The sequence below is a fragment of the Haliaeetus leucocephalus genome, unplaced genomic scaffold (genome assembly GCF_000737465.1).
Source record: "Haliaeetus leucocephalus isolate CR32 unplaced genomic scaffold, Haliaeetus_leucocephalus-4.0 Scaffold32, whole genome shotgun sequence".
Taxonomy (NCBI): Eukaryota; Metazoa; Chordata; class Aves; order Accipitriformes; family Accipitridae; genus Haliaeetus; species Haliaeetus leucocephalus.
This window is the reverse complement of record NW_010972468.1, coordinates 123,616-138,830: the sequence shown is the minus strand read 5'-3', so window position 1 is coordinate 138,830 and position 15,215 is coordinate 123,616. Positions and strand designations below refer to the sequence as shown.

Genomic DNA, 15,215 nt, shown 5'->3' with positions numbered 1-15,215 from the left:
TTTTAAAATACAGTGATGGAACAGAAGATAAAGATGAAGACTCCAAGGATGCTGTAGAAGGTAATGTCAATTCCAGAATATACTACTGTTCTTGACCTGTGCATTCTACGTGAAATATTTTGTTAGTTCTTTGCTTCTGTAGTCCGCAAAACAAGGTGACAACCCTATTATCACTATTCATCATAATGCATGTCAGTCAAGTGTCAGAATATATTCTTTGATTAATACCCTACATACAGCTCTTAATGCACTGAAGTTTACAGCCTTTGGAAAATGCTAGTCTCCGATGCTCACACATGTACTTAATAGCATAAGGTAGCGAACTCTTTTCAGCTTGTTGAAAGTGTAAAATTATTTGCATAGAATAACTTCTTTGTGAAATATTTGATAAGGAGCCATGGCAATGCATCTGCATGGCTATGTTTGAGATACTGAAGAAGTTATTCAAACTGGCCATAATAACCTTGGGAGAAGAGTCATGAGAAACAATGAAAAAGCTTGGATTCGATATGTTTGCTATAATCTCTTTATTCTTAGTGAAATATAAAACGGGGTCTATCCAGAATCTTGTTACAGCTTTCTGGTTTGTAGAAGATCTCTGCACTGGTTCCAGTCTGACTGAAATGCCAAAGTTGTTAATTCAAATGAGAACAGCCTGAATACTTAGTGTATGAGGCTTATTTAAGGATGAGCTGATGTTAGAGCAAGTTGTAACAGAATTTTTCTTTGTGTTGGGTATATTCTGAAGATAAAATAAGCGTTTCAGGAAACCTCTGCTACTCACTTACAGAGGATATTCAGCCATGTTGCACATCTTCAGGTAGTCTTGATGTAAGCAGAAGGATGTGTGGTTATTTCTTTTTTTTTTTTTTTTTTTTTTTTTTTTTAAGCTCCTGGAAAAATGTATGGAGATGAACCACATCCCTTAATTTTTTTTTTTTTTTTTTAATAAGATCTGACTAAGGTTATAAGGAAGTAAAACTAAACTAAATTATTGAGTATTTTTTCCTCAGAATAATTATAATTAAAATGTTTTCTGCTCTGTAGGTTTCATCTAGGTTATCAATATACCATTGGTTTCTTTTGCCCCTGACTTTAAAAAGTTCTAGCATCTCAAATGTTCAAATTGGCCAATTAAAATAGTGCTTGATTTTATTTCTGTACACAGTTTAGGTGTCTCCTGGAGTGCAACATACTGCTTTATACTGTATTAAGGATTTTCTAGTGAAATTTTCCCAGTTTAATTTCTTCACCATCTCACTACTGTTTTGAAAAGACTCTTTCTGTTACTTTCATTGTAGGACCATTTAAATAGTGTTCTAGGTAGCAAACCTTTGTACCTGGTCTTGCACATTTGGAAGTTCTGTTCCTGTCATACCTAGAAATGTCTGGCTTTTTCTAAGCTGACTGCGCCTTGTTCACCGGAGGATTTGAAATGAAGCCTCATTATTACCAAATGTACATCTATTTTCTAAAACTAAGAGATATATCAAAATTTCTCATTGATTACCACAATGCTTTCCATCCACTAAGTATCATAAATTTTTTTTTTTACAATTGGTTCTTTCTCCTACAAAGATACTAGGTTTTGGGGCTCCTAGACAAATACTCTTTTTTCCACCAAAAGCATGCTTATGTTATCGGTTCCACTAGTTAATTTTCTCTCTCTTTTACCTCTTGGGGGAATGTATTTCGTCTTGCTTAAATTTGCCAGTTAGGAATGAATACCTTAGGTACCTCAGTTTTCGTAAGCTTGATTGGAAGAGTAGTGAGACTGAGGTAAACTGCACATGAACTTAAGTTATTATTGCAAATATATTCCTTGTTTCTAGAGAGTTAAGTCCAGTAGTATGGAAGTCAAGGCTTCAAGAACAACTTTGGAGAGCACTAGCATATGCTTAGTTGGTTCTGAGAGTGTGACAAAGGATTACTGTGGTAGCTAGATACAGAACTTCAGCGTGGCAACAGAAGATGACAATACTGTAGTTTCTCTGTGTTACTAATGCAACTGCTCTTTCAATACTGTGTTAATTTTTGGAACTCATGCTGTAAAGGAAGTGTTGAAAAATAGGACAGGCCTCAGTAAAAACAGTGCTATATTTTGGAAAAACTCAGGGGCAGTCTGATTGGTCTGCCTGCACAGGAAAGAATTCCAAAATACACACTTTTAAAAAATTTAGTAGATGAAGACATAGTGGTTGGAAACGGAGGTGATTGATGGACAATGTGAGAGCCATTGCTGTTCAATTTATGAAAGGCTGTGTTAAATTCCTTGTCATTTGGAATATACATTAAAGTTTAGATGTCTTTTAATACTCAACTATGTTTGCATACAATTGTAAATGGGATAAACAGTACTTCCTTATGTGAAAGTACAGAAACACTTCGGACCAGCATGATTTTTTTCTTTCATATTATCTGTGTGTACTAAATGGAGGTTTTTAAATGTAGTCTAAACAGTGAACTACAGAGACTTTTTTGAAACAATTTGAATCTATAGATTTAATGATTTTATTTTTAATGTTAGGTTTGGAGCAAATACGAAAGACTTTAGCAATAGTGAATATTGATCTGGAACCAAATCTAGTGGACCCCCAGCTCAGAGCAGTACTCCAGTGGCTGGCAGCTTCTGAAACAGGGGTGTCAGATCTTCACTTTCATGACACTGCTACAAGGGAATTTGTCAATGTAAGTACTTGGGTTTGATGGGAGCTGGGGAAGGGGAAGGATTTGCTTGATTTCCATTTGCTGCGATACACCACCTGCTACTATTTTATTTGCCACTCAATAATAATGAGGTATTTGCTGTTGGGGAAAATCATTTAAATCCTGAGAGGTCAAAGTGGAACAGCCTGTTTAGCCTGTGCATGTACCATACAGTATTAATCAAAGCTGAGTTAACTTGTTTCACAAGTTGTTTTCCTTGTTTTGCTCCAAATAGGATAAAATTACAGCATTTTTATTTAGTGAAAAATATATCTTTTCAAGCATTTTTAACTTAGTATTTGTCTGTATATTGAATCTTTCTGAGAACTGGGTCACGTAAATTAATTTCTAACTTAATATGTTCTGCCTCCATTTTTTTTCTAGCAAATGCACATTTTCTTATCAGAAAGAAGTTTAGGTTCTAATTAAATATTAAGTATGTATTTATTCTGTAAGCAACTGCAACCAAAGCTATTATGAAAAAAAGCTCAATAAGATCGTTTCATTTTTAGGTGCCTTTATTTTTGTTTTATAAGTCAAATTTAATATGTGACCAAAGAGAAAGCAGAAGTTTAAAGAATCAGGCTTTAGCAATTTGCGTGTCAAAATTTTCGTATGCGTACTGACCTGAGTATTTCCATCACAAACGTATAAGAGAAACTTCTTATTCCTCTAAAATCATAAAAATTATTCCTTTGTGGCTACACACCAAACTGCACATGATAATCTGGCATTTATTACATTTGACCTATTTTTTTAAATCTTTTACCAAGGAATTATTTTAGCATTACCTGGCTGCTGAAAGGCTAACTTAACAGATATATAGGCATTGTCTCTAATGATGAGGTTGATAGGAATGATAAATTATCAAAGATTTTTATCTTGTGACCTGGTAACAGGTGAAAGAGCATTGATGTGATGCCATTAGTATGCTTTTAATAATTAAGATCTTGGCAAAAACAACTTAACATACATATCAGTGTATTAAGGAAGGAAAAGCTTGCTTTCAGTTCCAAAGTTTTGTACTGAGTCTTCAGCCTGGTGCTTTCTGAAGGTCAAATCATCATTTCAGGAGAAAAGGGGAGTGACTGCGAAATAGAGGTCAGTATTACAAAACAGACTCCCAAACTTAGATGAATGTGTGCACTTATAGTGCTTAGTTACTGTAGACTTGTATTGAGTGTGAAAGGTACCTAGAGGTCAGTCCAGATTGTATCTGGGCTGAATTTTCCTAGGAGTGGCTTCTCCCTTTCTAGCCCAGAAAAAGAATGCTAGTTTAGTTTTTCTTTTGCCTATTGTGATGGGTTGACCCTGGCTGGACGCCAGGTGCCCACCAAAGCCGTTCTATCACTCCCCCATCCTCAGCTGGACAGGGGAGAGAAAAATATAACAAAAAGCTTGCGGGTCGAGATAAGGACAGGAGAGATCATTCACTAATTACCGTCACGGGCAAAACAGACTCAGCTTAGGGAAAATTAGCTCACTTTATTACAAATCAGCCAGAGTAAGGTAAATGAGAAATAAAACAAAATCTCAGAACGCCTTCCCTCCACCCCTCCCTTCTTCCTGGGCACAACTTCACTCCCGGATTTCTCCACCAAGCCCCCCCAGCGGCACAAGGGGGACAGGGATGGGGTTTATGGTCATCACATGTTATTTTCTGCCGCTTCACCTCCTCAGGGCAAGGGCTCATCACACTCTTCCCCTGCTCCAGCGTGGGGTCCCACCCACGGGAGACAGTCCTCCACGAACTTTCTCCAACGTGGGCCATTCCCACGGGCTGCAGTTCTTCACGAACTGCTCCAGCGTGGGTCCTTTCCACGGTGTGCAGTCCTTCAGGAGCACATTGCTCCAGCGTGGGTCCCCCACGGGGTCACAAGTCCTGCCAGAAAACCTGCTCCGTGGGCTCCTCTCTCCACAGATCCGCAGGTCCTGCCAGGAGCCTGCTCCAACGCAGGGTTCCCACGGGGTCACAGCTTCCTTCGGGAACCCACCTGCTCCGGCGTGGGGTCCTCCCCGGGCTGCAGGTGGAGATCTGCCCCACCGTGGACCTCCCTGGACTGCAGGGGGACAGCCTGCCTCACCAGGGTCTTCACCATGGGCTGCAGGGGAATCTCTGCTCCGGCGCCTTGAGCATCTCCTCCCCCTCCTTCTGCACTGAGCTTGGTGTCCGCAGGCTTGTTTCTCTTACATGTTCTCACTCCTCTCCCTGGGGCTGTTTTCTCCCTGTCCCAACTTTTTTTCCCTTCTTAAAAATGTTATCACAAAGGCGTTACCACTATCACTGATTGGCTCGGCCTTTGCCAGACACCGGGCCTTCTTTGCGCCGGCTGGTATGGGCTCGCTCTCTCTCGAACACAGGGGAAGCTTCCAGCAGCTTCTTACAGGAGCCACCCCTGTAACCCCCCCCCGCCAGCTACTAAAACCTTGCTACATAAAACCAATACACCTGTGTAACTGTGTGGTATATGTATTTGATCTCAAGAATGGGAAGTCTTGCATTCTTACTTAAAATAACCCCAAAATTGGGAAATGTTTTTTGGGCAAGTTGAAATATATCCCCTGTGCCCCTTTTCTGGAGGTTGGTATGTTTGATTTAGAATTATTTCAGAAATATGTTTTGTCGTACTTTAGTTCTGACACTTAGGGTGGACTTCATGCCTTCATATAGTTTGAGAATACTTTTCTCTACTTCTGTTTTTATTTGAAACTGTTGGGTTTAATCCTTATATTCACGTGTTCCTTCTCTGTTATGGTTTGTAAGTGTCTTAACATGAAGAAGAAAATACTTTTTCTGTTCTCACATGCCTGGCCCAGCATTCTCTGAAGTTCTTCTGATGTGAATGAGTTGGGTTTAGTGACTACAATCATTCTGACCTTGTGAGTTGTTTTTGCCATCTTTTGAAGATCTATCTATTTCATGCTTGTCATATGTGAATTGCAGTATTGCAAGTACTCAGGCAGAATAGTGGTAGGACCCACAAGTAATCTGCTTTGTGTGTGTATGTGAGAGAGACCTGTATCTTACACTGCAGCGTAACATTTAAGACAAAAAATAAGTGGCAGGTGTCTCTTTTTTAAATTTTTCCTCGAGTTTCTCATTCTTCTGCCAGCTCTGACTTAGTAGATTTCAAAATTGTGATGCTACTATTTGAGCCAATGCCTGAAGTCACACAGGAAAGATATTATTAGCCAACTGTGTATCTGAACACCACTCTAGCTACCTTAATAAGTGAATATACTGAGAAGAGCACTCTGGAAAATAGCAGTGTCTATTATGTATGCACTCCTAAAAAATTATAATATTTTTCTACTTGACACTTCAGTCATAAATTGATACTGAGTTGACACCTAAAGATACAACATAAGACCTTCAGGCAGGCAGTAGTCATGCAGTCCTGAAAATGTTACAATAGTTAATTGACCCACTTATCGCTTTATAGATTAATTTTTAGTTCTCCGAATGCAGTTATGTTAAAATGAATTGAAATCCTGTTTCCACCTCCCCCCAGGGGTAGGGAAGGATTACCTGTTTTTTATTCCATCCCGTTTCCCAACTGGAACGATCTCTGACCCACACTGGGGGTCTTAAATTAAAAATAGTCGTTCTGAGTTCTGTCACTTGTAAAGCTAGACAAGCACCTCCAGAGGGCACTGCAGCCCAGCAGAAAACTAAACCGACCTCTGGATCCTGATCTCTCGCCAGCTGTGGGGTTTTGATCATCTCATAGGTACTTTGGTAAGTTACCTCAGTTACTTGGGGAATGAACCTGGGCTTTAGATCACATTGAAAACAGTAATTTTCACTATAAGCAGTTGGTGGGTTCTGGAAGGGAGGAAAGGCTTGTGTTAGCTGATCACAGCAGGGTAATGAGCCACTGATGTGATGTGGCTGTATAAAAGACAAAAATACTCCTAGCATGTACCAGGCAAGGTATTACTTGCTGCGATTGGGTATGAACACTTACTTAAGCATACATGTTATGCTCAGCAAGGCAGAAAGAAGTTAAATACCTGTGTATGAAACAAAATATATTTGTTAGGAGCTAGAACAAGAAACCAGTAAATTAGAATAGTTCTTGACTTTGAGAAGCTTGACAGTGTGTATATGCAAGTGCCTGGATTAAAAAAACATGTATGTTTGATTTTTAATGAGACCTTACCTAGCTGTTTTAGGATTCCTGTTGGCTATTTTGAGTAAACTCCTAATATTTCACTTGTCTGACAGTAAGAAACAGATCAGTCAGCTAAAGAAATAGTGGGATTGAACTTTGAACTCTAAAATAAAGTAGGAAGATTAGTGAAGTGAGGTGGCAGCTCTGTCATCTTACCATGGTGGTATCTTCTTGGGACAGAATATACTGTATTTGCTGAAGTAGGTCTTTGGACATTAGCCAAACTTTCCTCTGGCATAAGAAAAATGACGGTTCTTTTATAAACCAACAAACACTCTTTACAGAATTGCCTGTTGTAGACTATAAAACTCTTAGTTCCTGTACTCTTTTAAAATTCACAGAAAGAACTACAGATTTCAGTCTCTGTTTATGTAGAAGAGATTTATTTTTTTCACTGGAAAAGGTTTCCATGTTCTGGATATATTGTACTCAAGATTAGAGAGGATCTTTGTTGCTCATTCAGGTTAAGTGTTTGCTTAAGAAGTTAATTGTTTTATACATGTTTTTATGCCCACGTTCTTTCTGTCAGTTCCATCACCTGCCTTGCTGCAGTTGGAACATCACCTAGGTGAAGAAGCAGAGAAAGATTGTCTTCCTTTTTGTGTTTTAATAGAGTTTTATATTGCAATCTGGCAGGTCTCATAGAAGAAACATTATGAATTTTTAATTTCGTAGCTATGGAAGATATTTCTCTGAACACTGCTTATGACTTTTTTTTTTAAACTTAATGTATAGAATGTTACGGTAGGGACAATAAGCAATAAAATTCTACAGTTCCAAAGAATTAAGTAGGGTAAGTGTCTAAATTGTGTTTACTAAATGCAACATTAACAGTTGTCCAGAAAGCTACAGAGAATAAAGTTTGTTTGTGTGAGTGTTGGGTTTTGTTTGCTTGTTTGTTTTTTTAAACTAAAAGATTTTTTTACTCCTGGGCAAACTGGCAAATTCGTCCTTGTCTTAGGGTAGGCTTTTTTCCATATATAGCTGAGCTTGACACAAAAGCAAAGGAATATTTTTTGCTTAGACCCTGGGCAAAAAAAATGTTTTCAGCTACACTGATCTCTGCTCGCAAGCTGTAGTTTAACTTAACCCTCACCTTTTCCTCTTCCCCAAGATGTTATAATTTGCCAACTCTGAAGACGCTGTTTTCATTGAGGGTAGCATCTGTGCCACCCAAACCACACTATATGTTGTGAAAGGAAAATCCACATCCTTTTATTAAGACTGAGTTTTGTCTTTTTATATGTGCATTATTGGCATGGGAGGGATGGCAAATGTCTTAATCTTGTGTTCAGAATTTCCTGTTTTCTGCAGTCTTGATGAACCACAGCCCTCATACCTGTGGCACCACATCATTTGAAAATGTCGCTCCCTCCAGAAGAAAATCTTGTGAAAACTGCCTCGAAGAAGAGTGCCTGGTTCTTGTGGAAGTTTTTGTTTTTATAGATGTGGGAATAATGATTAACTCATTACAACTGATCTCTTATGAGCTAATGTTTCAAGAATAACTTCTGTAACTGTTAATCAGGATGTGCAGGTCAAAATATTTTGTTTTGTGTTCCCCTGTCTCCCCTTTAGCTTTCCAGAAGACTGCGAGAAAGAGATTGGAAAGTTGGAGATCTCTTGCAGGCAGTGCTGAAATATTGTGAAATGATAGAGAAGGCATCTGATGGAGAGCAAGCTCTAAATAAGTCTTTAGTTGCTTGGCTTCTGGAAAATGTCTGAAAAATCCAAAGATGAAACACTCTTCACTTCATTCCTCTTTTGAAAGGAGATAGAAAGAAAACAGATATGTAAAGTGAAATTCAACTAATGAATGTTCAAGTAATTGTCAGCATTTAAAAGACTTTGAGGTGAAAGTCAAAATAGCTGTGCTGTGCTTTGTGATACTGTGCACATGGTATGTTTATTCAGTCCATAATCGGTATTGTCCACCCACGCATAACTTGTAATCACTGCTGTGTTCAGACCATTGCAATATTTATGAAAAAAATCCCTTGTCTATGATAGTAGTTCAGAGGAGACAGTCTCAGGCATGATATTCAGGATTCCCGCTGTGCTAGGATAGCTCTTTTTCCCACTTGTATGTGTGCTGTATTCACAGTGGGACTAAGAGCACTGATGTTCTGCAAAAATCTGTTCTGGAATACCTTGTTGCAGACAATGGAAAAAATTACTGACATTGGCCAGGTGTTACGTGCCCAAGTGCACCATTGCCAGGAAGAAAAAGGTGACCTTCCCAAACAGCCCCTTAATACAGTCTGGCTTCATAGCCGCCTTTATCAAGTTTAACTTCATGTGAAGATGTGAGAGTCTGCTCTGAAATTGCTGAGGTGCAAATACATGTTCCCTTTTGTTGACTACTGTAGAGCTGGTAACTTCTGGTAGAAGGGCAGAGTGGGTAGCTGAGCATAATTTCATACATAATTCTTCAGCAAGGTTTCCTGATGCTTGCCAATCAAGTTTAAATTGCTAAATTTCTTACTGAAGCTTTTCGTATGCAGATACTTCTGTGACATTAATTCTGTGTCAAACAATTTGTATGTTAGTCTCTCACATAGATGTGTTAAAAGTAGCAGATAGAAATTTCTTCTGAGGATTTTGGCCATCATTTTGACTAGTCTAATTCTTTATTTCTTAGCCTCCATATATGAATTTTCTTTTCAGTAATAAAGGAAATTTTGTTACTCAGTGAGCACCTGAGCGTTTAGCAAAGAAAGCTAATTAAAACATAAAGGGGAAGTTTCTTGCAAATTGATTTTTCATTTTTCTTAACTACCTTCACTGAATTTTTTTTAAAGGCACTTTTAGTCAAGTCTTTTTAGCAGTCTAATCAGTTTTCTCACCAGTGCTGCTGACTTGCCTGTCTGTCTGAAGAGAAATCTGGACCTTTATGTATCCTGTGGTTTGAAAATGCTTTTGGGGTTTTGTCTTTTTATACATCCTTTGAGAGAAAAAGGCACGTGCTGGTAATTTCAAGGTGGCCACCTCAGAACTCCTATCACTTCCAAGAGAATCATGGAGTGTTACTCATTTTGGATGAACAAAAGAATCTTAATAGAGTTTTCATAGAAAAATATACTGTTGATATGGTGCGCAAGCTTCTGATTGCAAACAAGGAGAGATAAAGTCTCTAAATCTGTTCTTGAATTTTAATGGCATATATACAAATCTGATTTCCTCTACCCTCTAAATTACAATGAGGTGTCACACTGGTAAACTCAAGAGCACTCTCCTTGCAATGTCTTTGTGTTTCAGGAAGGCATCCCACTGGTCTTTTTACAGAGACCTGGTTTGTTTTAGTCGTCATTTGTCATCTGGATTTCTGCTATGGATCTCACAAAGTTCACCTTTCTCACAGAGTTAAAGATTTTTAATGTTTTTGTATATGCACATGTGTGTGTTCACACGTGTGCATACATACATAGATAAGTATACGTATCTATATGTTTAAGAGATCTCAAGAATATGAACTTGTAATGTAAATTTTTACCACTAACATAAATTCTGTTATGCTTATAGTTCATTACTTCACTTCATGTATCATTTCACTGATTGAAAGATCTATGGATGCCATGTGACAAAAAGACCAAAAATCATTACAAGGTCTTTTGTCCTGTTATAGGTAGTATAAGGCCAAGCGTCAGGAATTGCTTTTCTCTAGAGCCCAAAGCGGGGCAGGGGGAAGTTACCTTAATTCCTTTATTTGGAAGATGACGCTAGTAACAAATACTTTTTGAAGAGTTGTACAAAAGTTATCTGTTGGGTTTTTTTCTCCCCACTCCCCATACTCCTTTCTTTTTTTTTAAGGTTGACTTTCGATGTTGTTTCAGACAAAAATTTGAAACCATTCTCTGGCTATAGCATCTTCCCTTTAACACAGCAATAATGTGCAAATTTACCTATACAATTGAAATGTTAAGAAAAGAAAATACTTAAAACAGTGCCTCAGGACTAAATTTTGCTCTGGGTTTTGGAGCCTTGCATTCTCACCAAGTGGAATTTCAGGACATGAGGATACAGTAGTACTAGTGCGGCGTTTCTGTACATGTCCAAAACCAAACTGAGAAAGATATTGAAGGCATTGTAAATGTACAGAGTTGTACATTTGAAAAAAAAACCAACAAAACACCACCACAGGAACAGCCATTTTTTAACTGATTTAGTCAGTATGTTGGATTTTATAAAGTTGATGAAGTGTTTTTTCTTTTTAATGGCTTTTCCAGAGAAAGGCAGAATATTCTGCAATGCCCAAAGCTTACAACTATTCAAAAAGTTAAGTAGACAATAGTTGCACTAAAAATGATTTTTATAAATGGAATCTTGTTTTAAGACTGGATCAAATACATTATGTAACTATTGAATGGTGTATTAAGGAAAAATTGATTTATTAGCCTCTGAGGAAAGTAGCATAGTTTCCAAACGTATGTGAGAAAAATATGTTATAAAATACTTCATTTTTTACTCAAACAAAAAACCAAACCAATTTTCTACACAAATTGTTTTAAATTTGTTCTGGATGACTTGACTTTTCTCCTTAGGTATCAAAATTGGGAAAGAATAAAACTAGCCTGGCAAAATTATTATAATTTAATAATGTCAATAATCTTTGGGAAACCTCACTCTGACTATATCTAAGTGGTGCTGTCTGCCATATTAGTGAGAAAACTGTTCTTTGCTAATGCGAGTCTTAAATTATGCTATTACTGAGTTTATTTAAAACTCCTGACCACAAATACAGAAGTGTAAATGAAAACTGTAAAAACATGAAGGGCCACATTTTGGTCCATTTAAACCAGACAACTCTGTTTTATAAACAAACATAATAAGGTAGAGTTTATTTCATCTTGCATTTTTTCTGTATGGGAAACCTCACTTGGTAATTTAATTTTTGAGTTGAGAAAAATATATACAATGGTGTTATTATTCCAGAAGACACTCTGTCTCAAAAACTTCGTAAATACATTCGGTGTTCTGAAAAATGGAAATGTTCAGACATTTTGTATGATTCTGTAGAAAAAGCACTTTGAAAATAGTCCCTCTGTAAATTAACAATTAAAAGCGCCCATATTTAAAGTAAATTTAAACATTCAGAACGGGGTGCGTAAATAATACAGAAGTATGCATAAAGCCTTAAAATAAAAACCAAACAAAACTCAAACCCACATGCTAAAATAAAAGGGGATTTGCTGTCTCAAAATAAGGATGTGAAAAAGTAGCTAAGACTATGTACTTGAATGCAATTTGTGTAGTATCTTTGTTCTTGAGTTTTAAAAGATTGTGTAAGCTTTTTAAAAAACAAACAAAAACCAAAACCCCGCAACCCACATTCCGAGACTAATTAGGTCTCTCAAAAATGGTATCAGATTTTAGCCGTTACATTTTTCTAATGTAACTTTGTCTGGGACCTTTTCTATAGGGCCACATATTCTTGGAGATGGGAACACAGTGAGCAGTAAACACTGTCACCAGCGCAAGATCCCCTAGTTTTACACAGTTGATTTGCAAAGAAGAATTCAAGATTCAGGAATGATTTTAGTGTAAGAATTTTGGCTTTTCAGCAAGAGCCACTACTGTTGAACATTTACTGTACTTGAGCTCTGAAGCGGCAAGTACAGAGCCCAGCCACTGTAGTCACTTTATTTTGTACCATCTTTGTACATTCCTGTTGTATAGCTGGAGTTGTAGTTTTAGAGGGCCTTTGTTTTGTTGTAATGTCTGAATAGTATTTAATACTAAAATTTATTATAATTTGCTGGAAATGCTGCTTATTTGTGCAGTGTTACAGTAATTCACAGCCCAGTTAGTGACGCAATTGTATACCAAAAGCAGTTTGAATAACTATAAATGTTTATGTAACTGTACTCAATGAATATGAAGGTCTTGTACTGTATAATGGTGACAAGTTTTGCCATTTTAGTAATTTAACTATATTCAGTTTTCAGATTATGAACTCCAGGTTGCACTAAACTTGTCCTTGTTTTAGCAGTGGCTTAAAATAAAACACATTTCACTGGCTTCGAGAGCGCTGTCATTTTGTCAAAATTCATGGAATATTATTTTTCTTTTCAGCTAACACAGCTAAGATTGGTCTTGGTCAGTGGTTGTGTGAAGGTGCTTGAAGAATGGTGTAGTAAATAGTGCATCAGTAGATGGCATACTTCTTACAGAATTAAATTGGTGTCCAGGAAGAATGTGAGAACACTGTTTTACCATCTTTGGGTTGAAAGGTAAACCCGTAGTTCCGGTTACGTGAGGTAAAGCATCGCATGGATTCTGTGAGGAGAGCCTGGGCAAGAAATCCACTCTAATATCTCAACACAAGTAGGATGTAATAACCAGTCTACCTCAATCTCATCTTGCCTGGAAGCTACGTTAGGGAGATTGGCTTGATATTTCCATGTGCACTGAGGTTGGTCTTTGGCACATTGTACGGTATTTGGGGGAATTGGTGTAAAAGCCAGCTTTAGAGTCTTCTGGACAAATGCAAGAATACACTGCTAATGAAAATGCTGTATGAAACATGAAGTTTCACAAGCTTATTTAGTATCCTCAAGTGTTTTGGTATCTTGTGAAATCTACCAAAGAGCATATTGTCAGGTACCCCAAAATAGTAATGCTGAGCGGAGGTGCTGTGCACAGATATGGTTCGTAAGATTTAGAAGTACTGCTGCTGCACATAGCTATCTTAATGTTTTTTTGATGTATATGTTGTGAATCTACTAATCTCAGCTGGGTTTCATTTCAAGAATTAGGAAATTCTTGCTGAAGTTACTTTTAAACCAGTAAGCATGTGCAACTCTCCTTGTTTTTTATTTTTTCTGTGGTTGTTTAAAGGAGGTTTCTATAGTGTTTATGAGATTACTTCCAAAAGGAGCATTCTTTTGTTTCATTACCATATCTGTTGCAAAGATTTTTTTGTTTGGGTAATGCCTCACGTTCAATCATGTAGAAAATACATGTTAACTGAAGCAAGTAAACATTTAACTTAAAATACCGTACAGCCAAAAAAAGACGAGTGGTGAGTTTAGGAACAAAAAAAGATTTTTGTGAAGGGAAAGAAGAGGATATTCATGTGGAAGACTAGTCTGAGCTTTTTTCTTCCTGCCTGGACTTTATTTTTCTTTCTTTCAGCAGTCTGGTTCTGGCTGGCTTTATTCAACCACAGAACAGTATCCATGCACTTTGTTTAACCTTGGTGTATTAAATTGAGAGTTAAGTCTCCAGCTATTCCATAGTCTTCGCCCAACGTGTGCTACTTCATCTCCTGCTGCTGTTGCTCGGACCTTCCTCTTGCTCTGTACCCTGAACTTCTGGTGTGACTGAATTCCATGCTGGTTACTGCTCCGAGCCTGTGATTGGAAGGTGGCTACGGAAAGTGAGTCATGCCACGGCCAAAGAAATGTACCCAGAGCACTAACCTTACTGGTTATTGAGCACCATATTAATCAAATGCTGTCTCTTCCCCTGCTGTTAAGGCAAACCACAAAGTGTGTGACTGCTTGGGGCAAGGGAACTAACCATGACAAGCATGAGACCATGTCTGTGGTCAAGGTACTGGCTATCTAGTCCATGACCACACAACACCTTTCCGCTGGAATCGCGAAGACTGAAAGTGGGGCCTTTATGTAGTCAAAATATATATTCTGTCTTGCCTTTATTCCTCCAAAAGTTGCTGCTGCTTCTAGGACTGTGAAGGAGCTTTGTGTGTGAGTATTTGGGGGGTTGGGGGTTTTTTTGCTTTTAATTAAGAATGGGCGAAAGAGAACACTTGTACGAGTCACTTGACTTGGTTTCCTGAAGTGCCGGTGCTCTGGCCAGAAATAAGATGAATATCGAGAAAAGAAATGGTGTGATAATGTGGTATTTTTTTCTGCCATCTGCCCCTGTAGCCCACTTACTGCCAATCTCTTATTTTGTACAGTCTCCACCTCGTATAACTTGCAAGTCTCCTCCTACACTTTCCTTGTGGCTGTTGCTGGTTTCTACTTTTTTTCTGACCCTTGTCCAGTCTTGTCTCCAGGCTATCCTCTTCTGCTTCTTTCTTGACCCTACTCTGTTGTCCTGATGTGACTTCTGGCCTTCTCATTCTTCGCCAGCGGAAGTGGTTAGAAACCAGCAAGGGGAGTCTTCTTAGCTGGGAGGCTATGGAATAAGGCTTGCCTACCAGAAATCATCAGGCAGTGAAGAAGAGCTAAACTTGCTTTTGGCTGAGTTTTTCACTCCTGTAGGAAAGTAATCTGTGGTTGCTTTGGTTTGGAACCCAACTTATTGCTTGCAAAACCCTTAGATTTTATGCTGATCTGAAAGTAACTTTTAAGCTGATACTGAAGT

At 38.0% G+C, this 15,215-nt stretch overlaps 1 protein-coding gene across 3 annotated transcripts in view; it reads left to right on the top strand.

The window, feature by feature from the left end:
* Positions 1-12,899, top strand: part of AKAP11 (A kinase (PRKA) anchor protein 11) — a 46,783-nt gene extending 33,884 nt beyond the window's left edge. For all 3 annotated transcript variants that reach the window (XM_010576461.1, XM_010576453.1, XM_010576443.1), the window contains 3 exons: positions 14-60; positions 2,528-2,688; positions 8,460-12,899. In XM_010576461.1, coding sequence (XP_010574763.1) covers positions 14-60; positions 2,528-2,688; positions 8,460-8,606 — 355 coding nt within the window. In that variant the 3' untranslated portion in view covers positions 8,607-12,899. The remainder of the gene's footprint in view (positions 1-13; positions 61-2,527; positions 2,689-8,459) is intronic.
* The last annotated feature ends 2,316 nt before the right edge of the window (positions 12,900-15,215 follow it).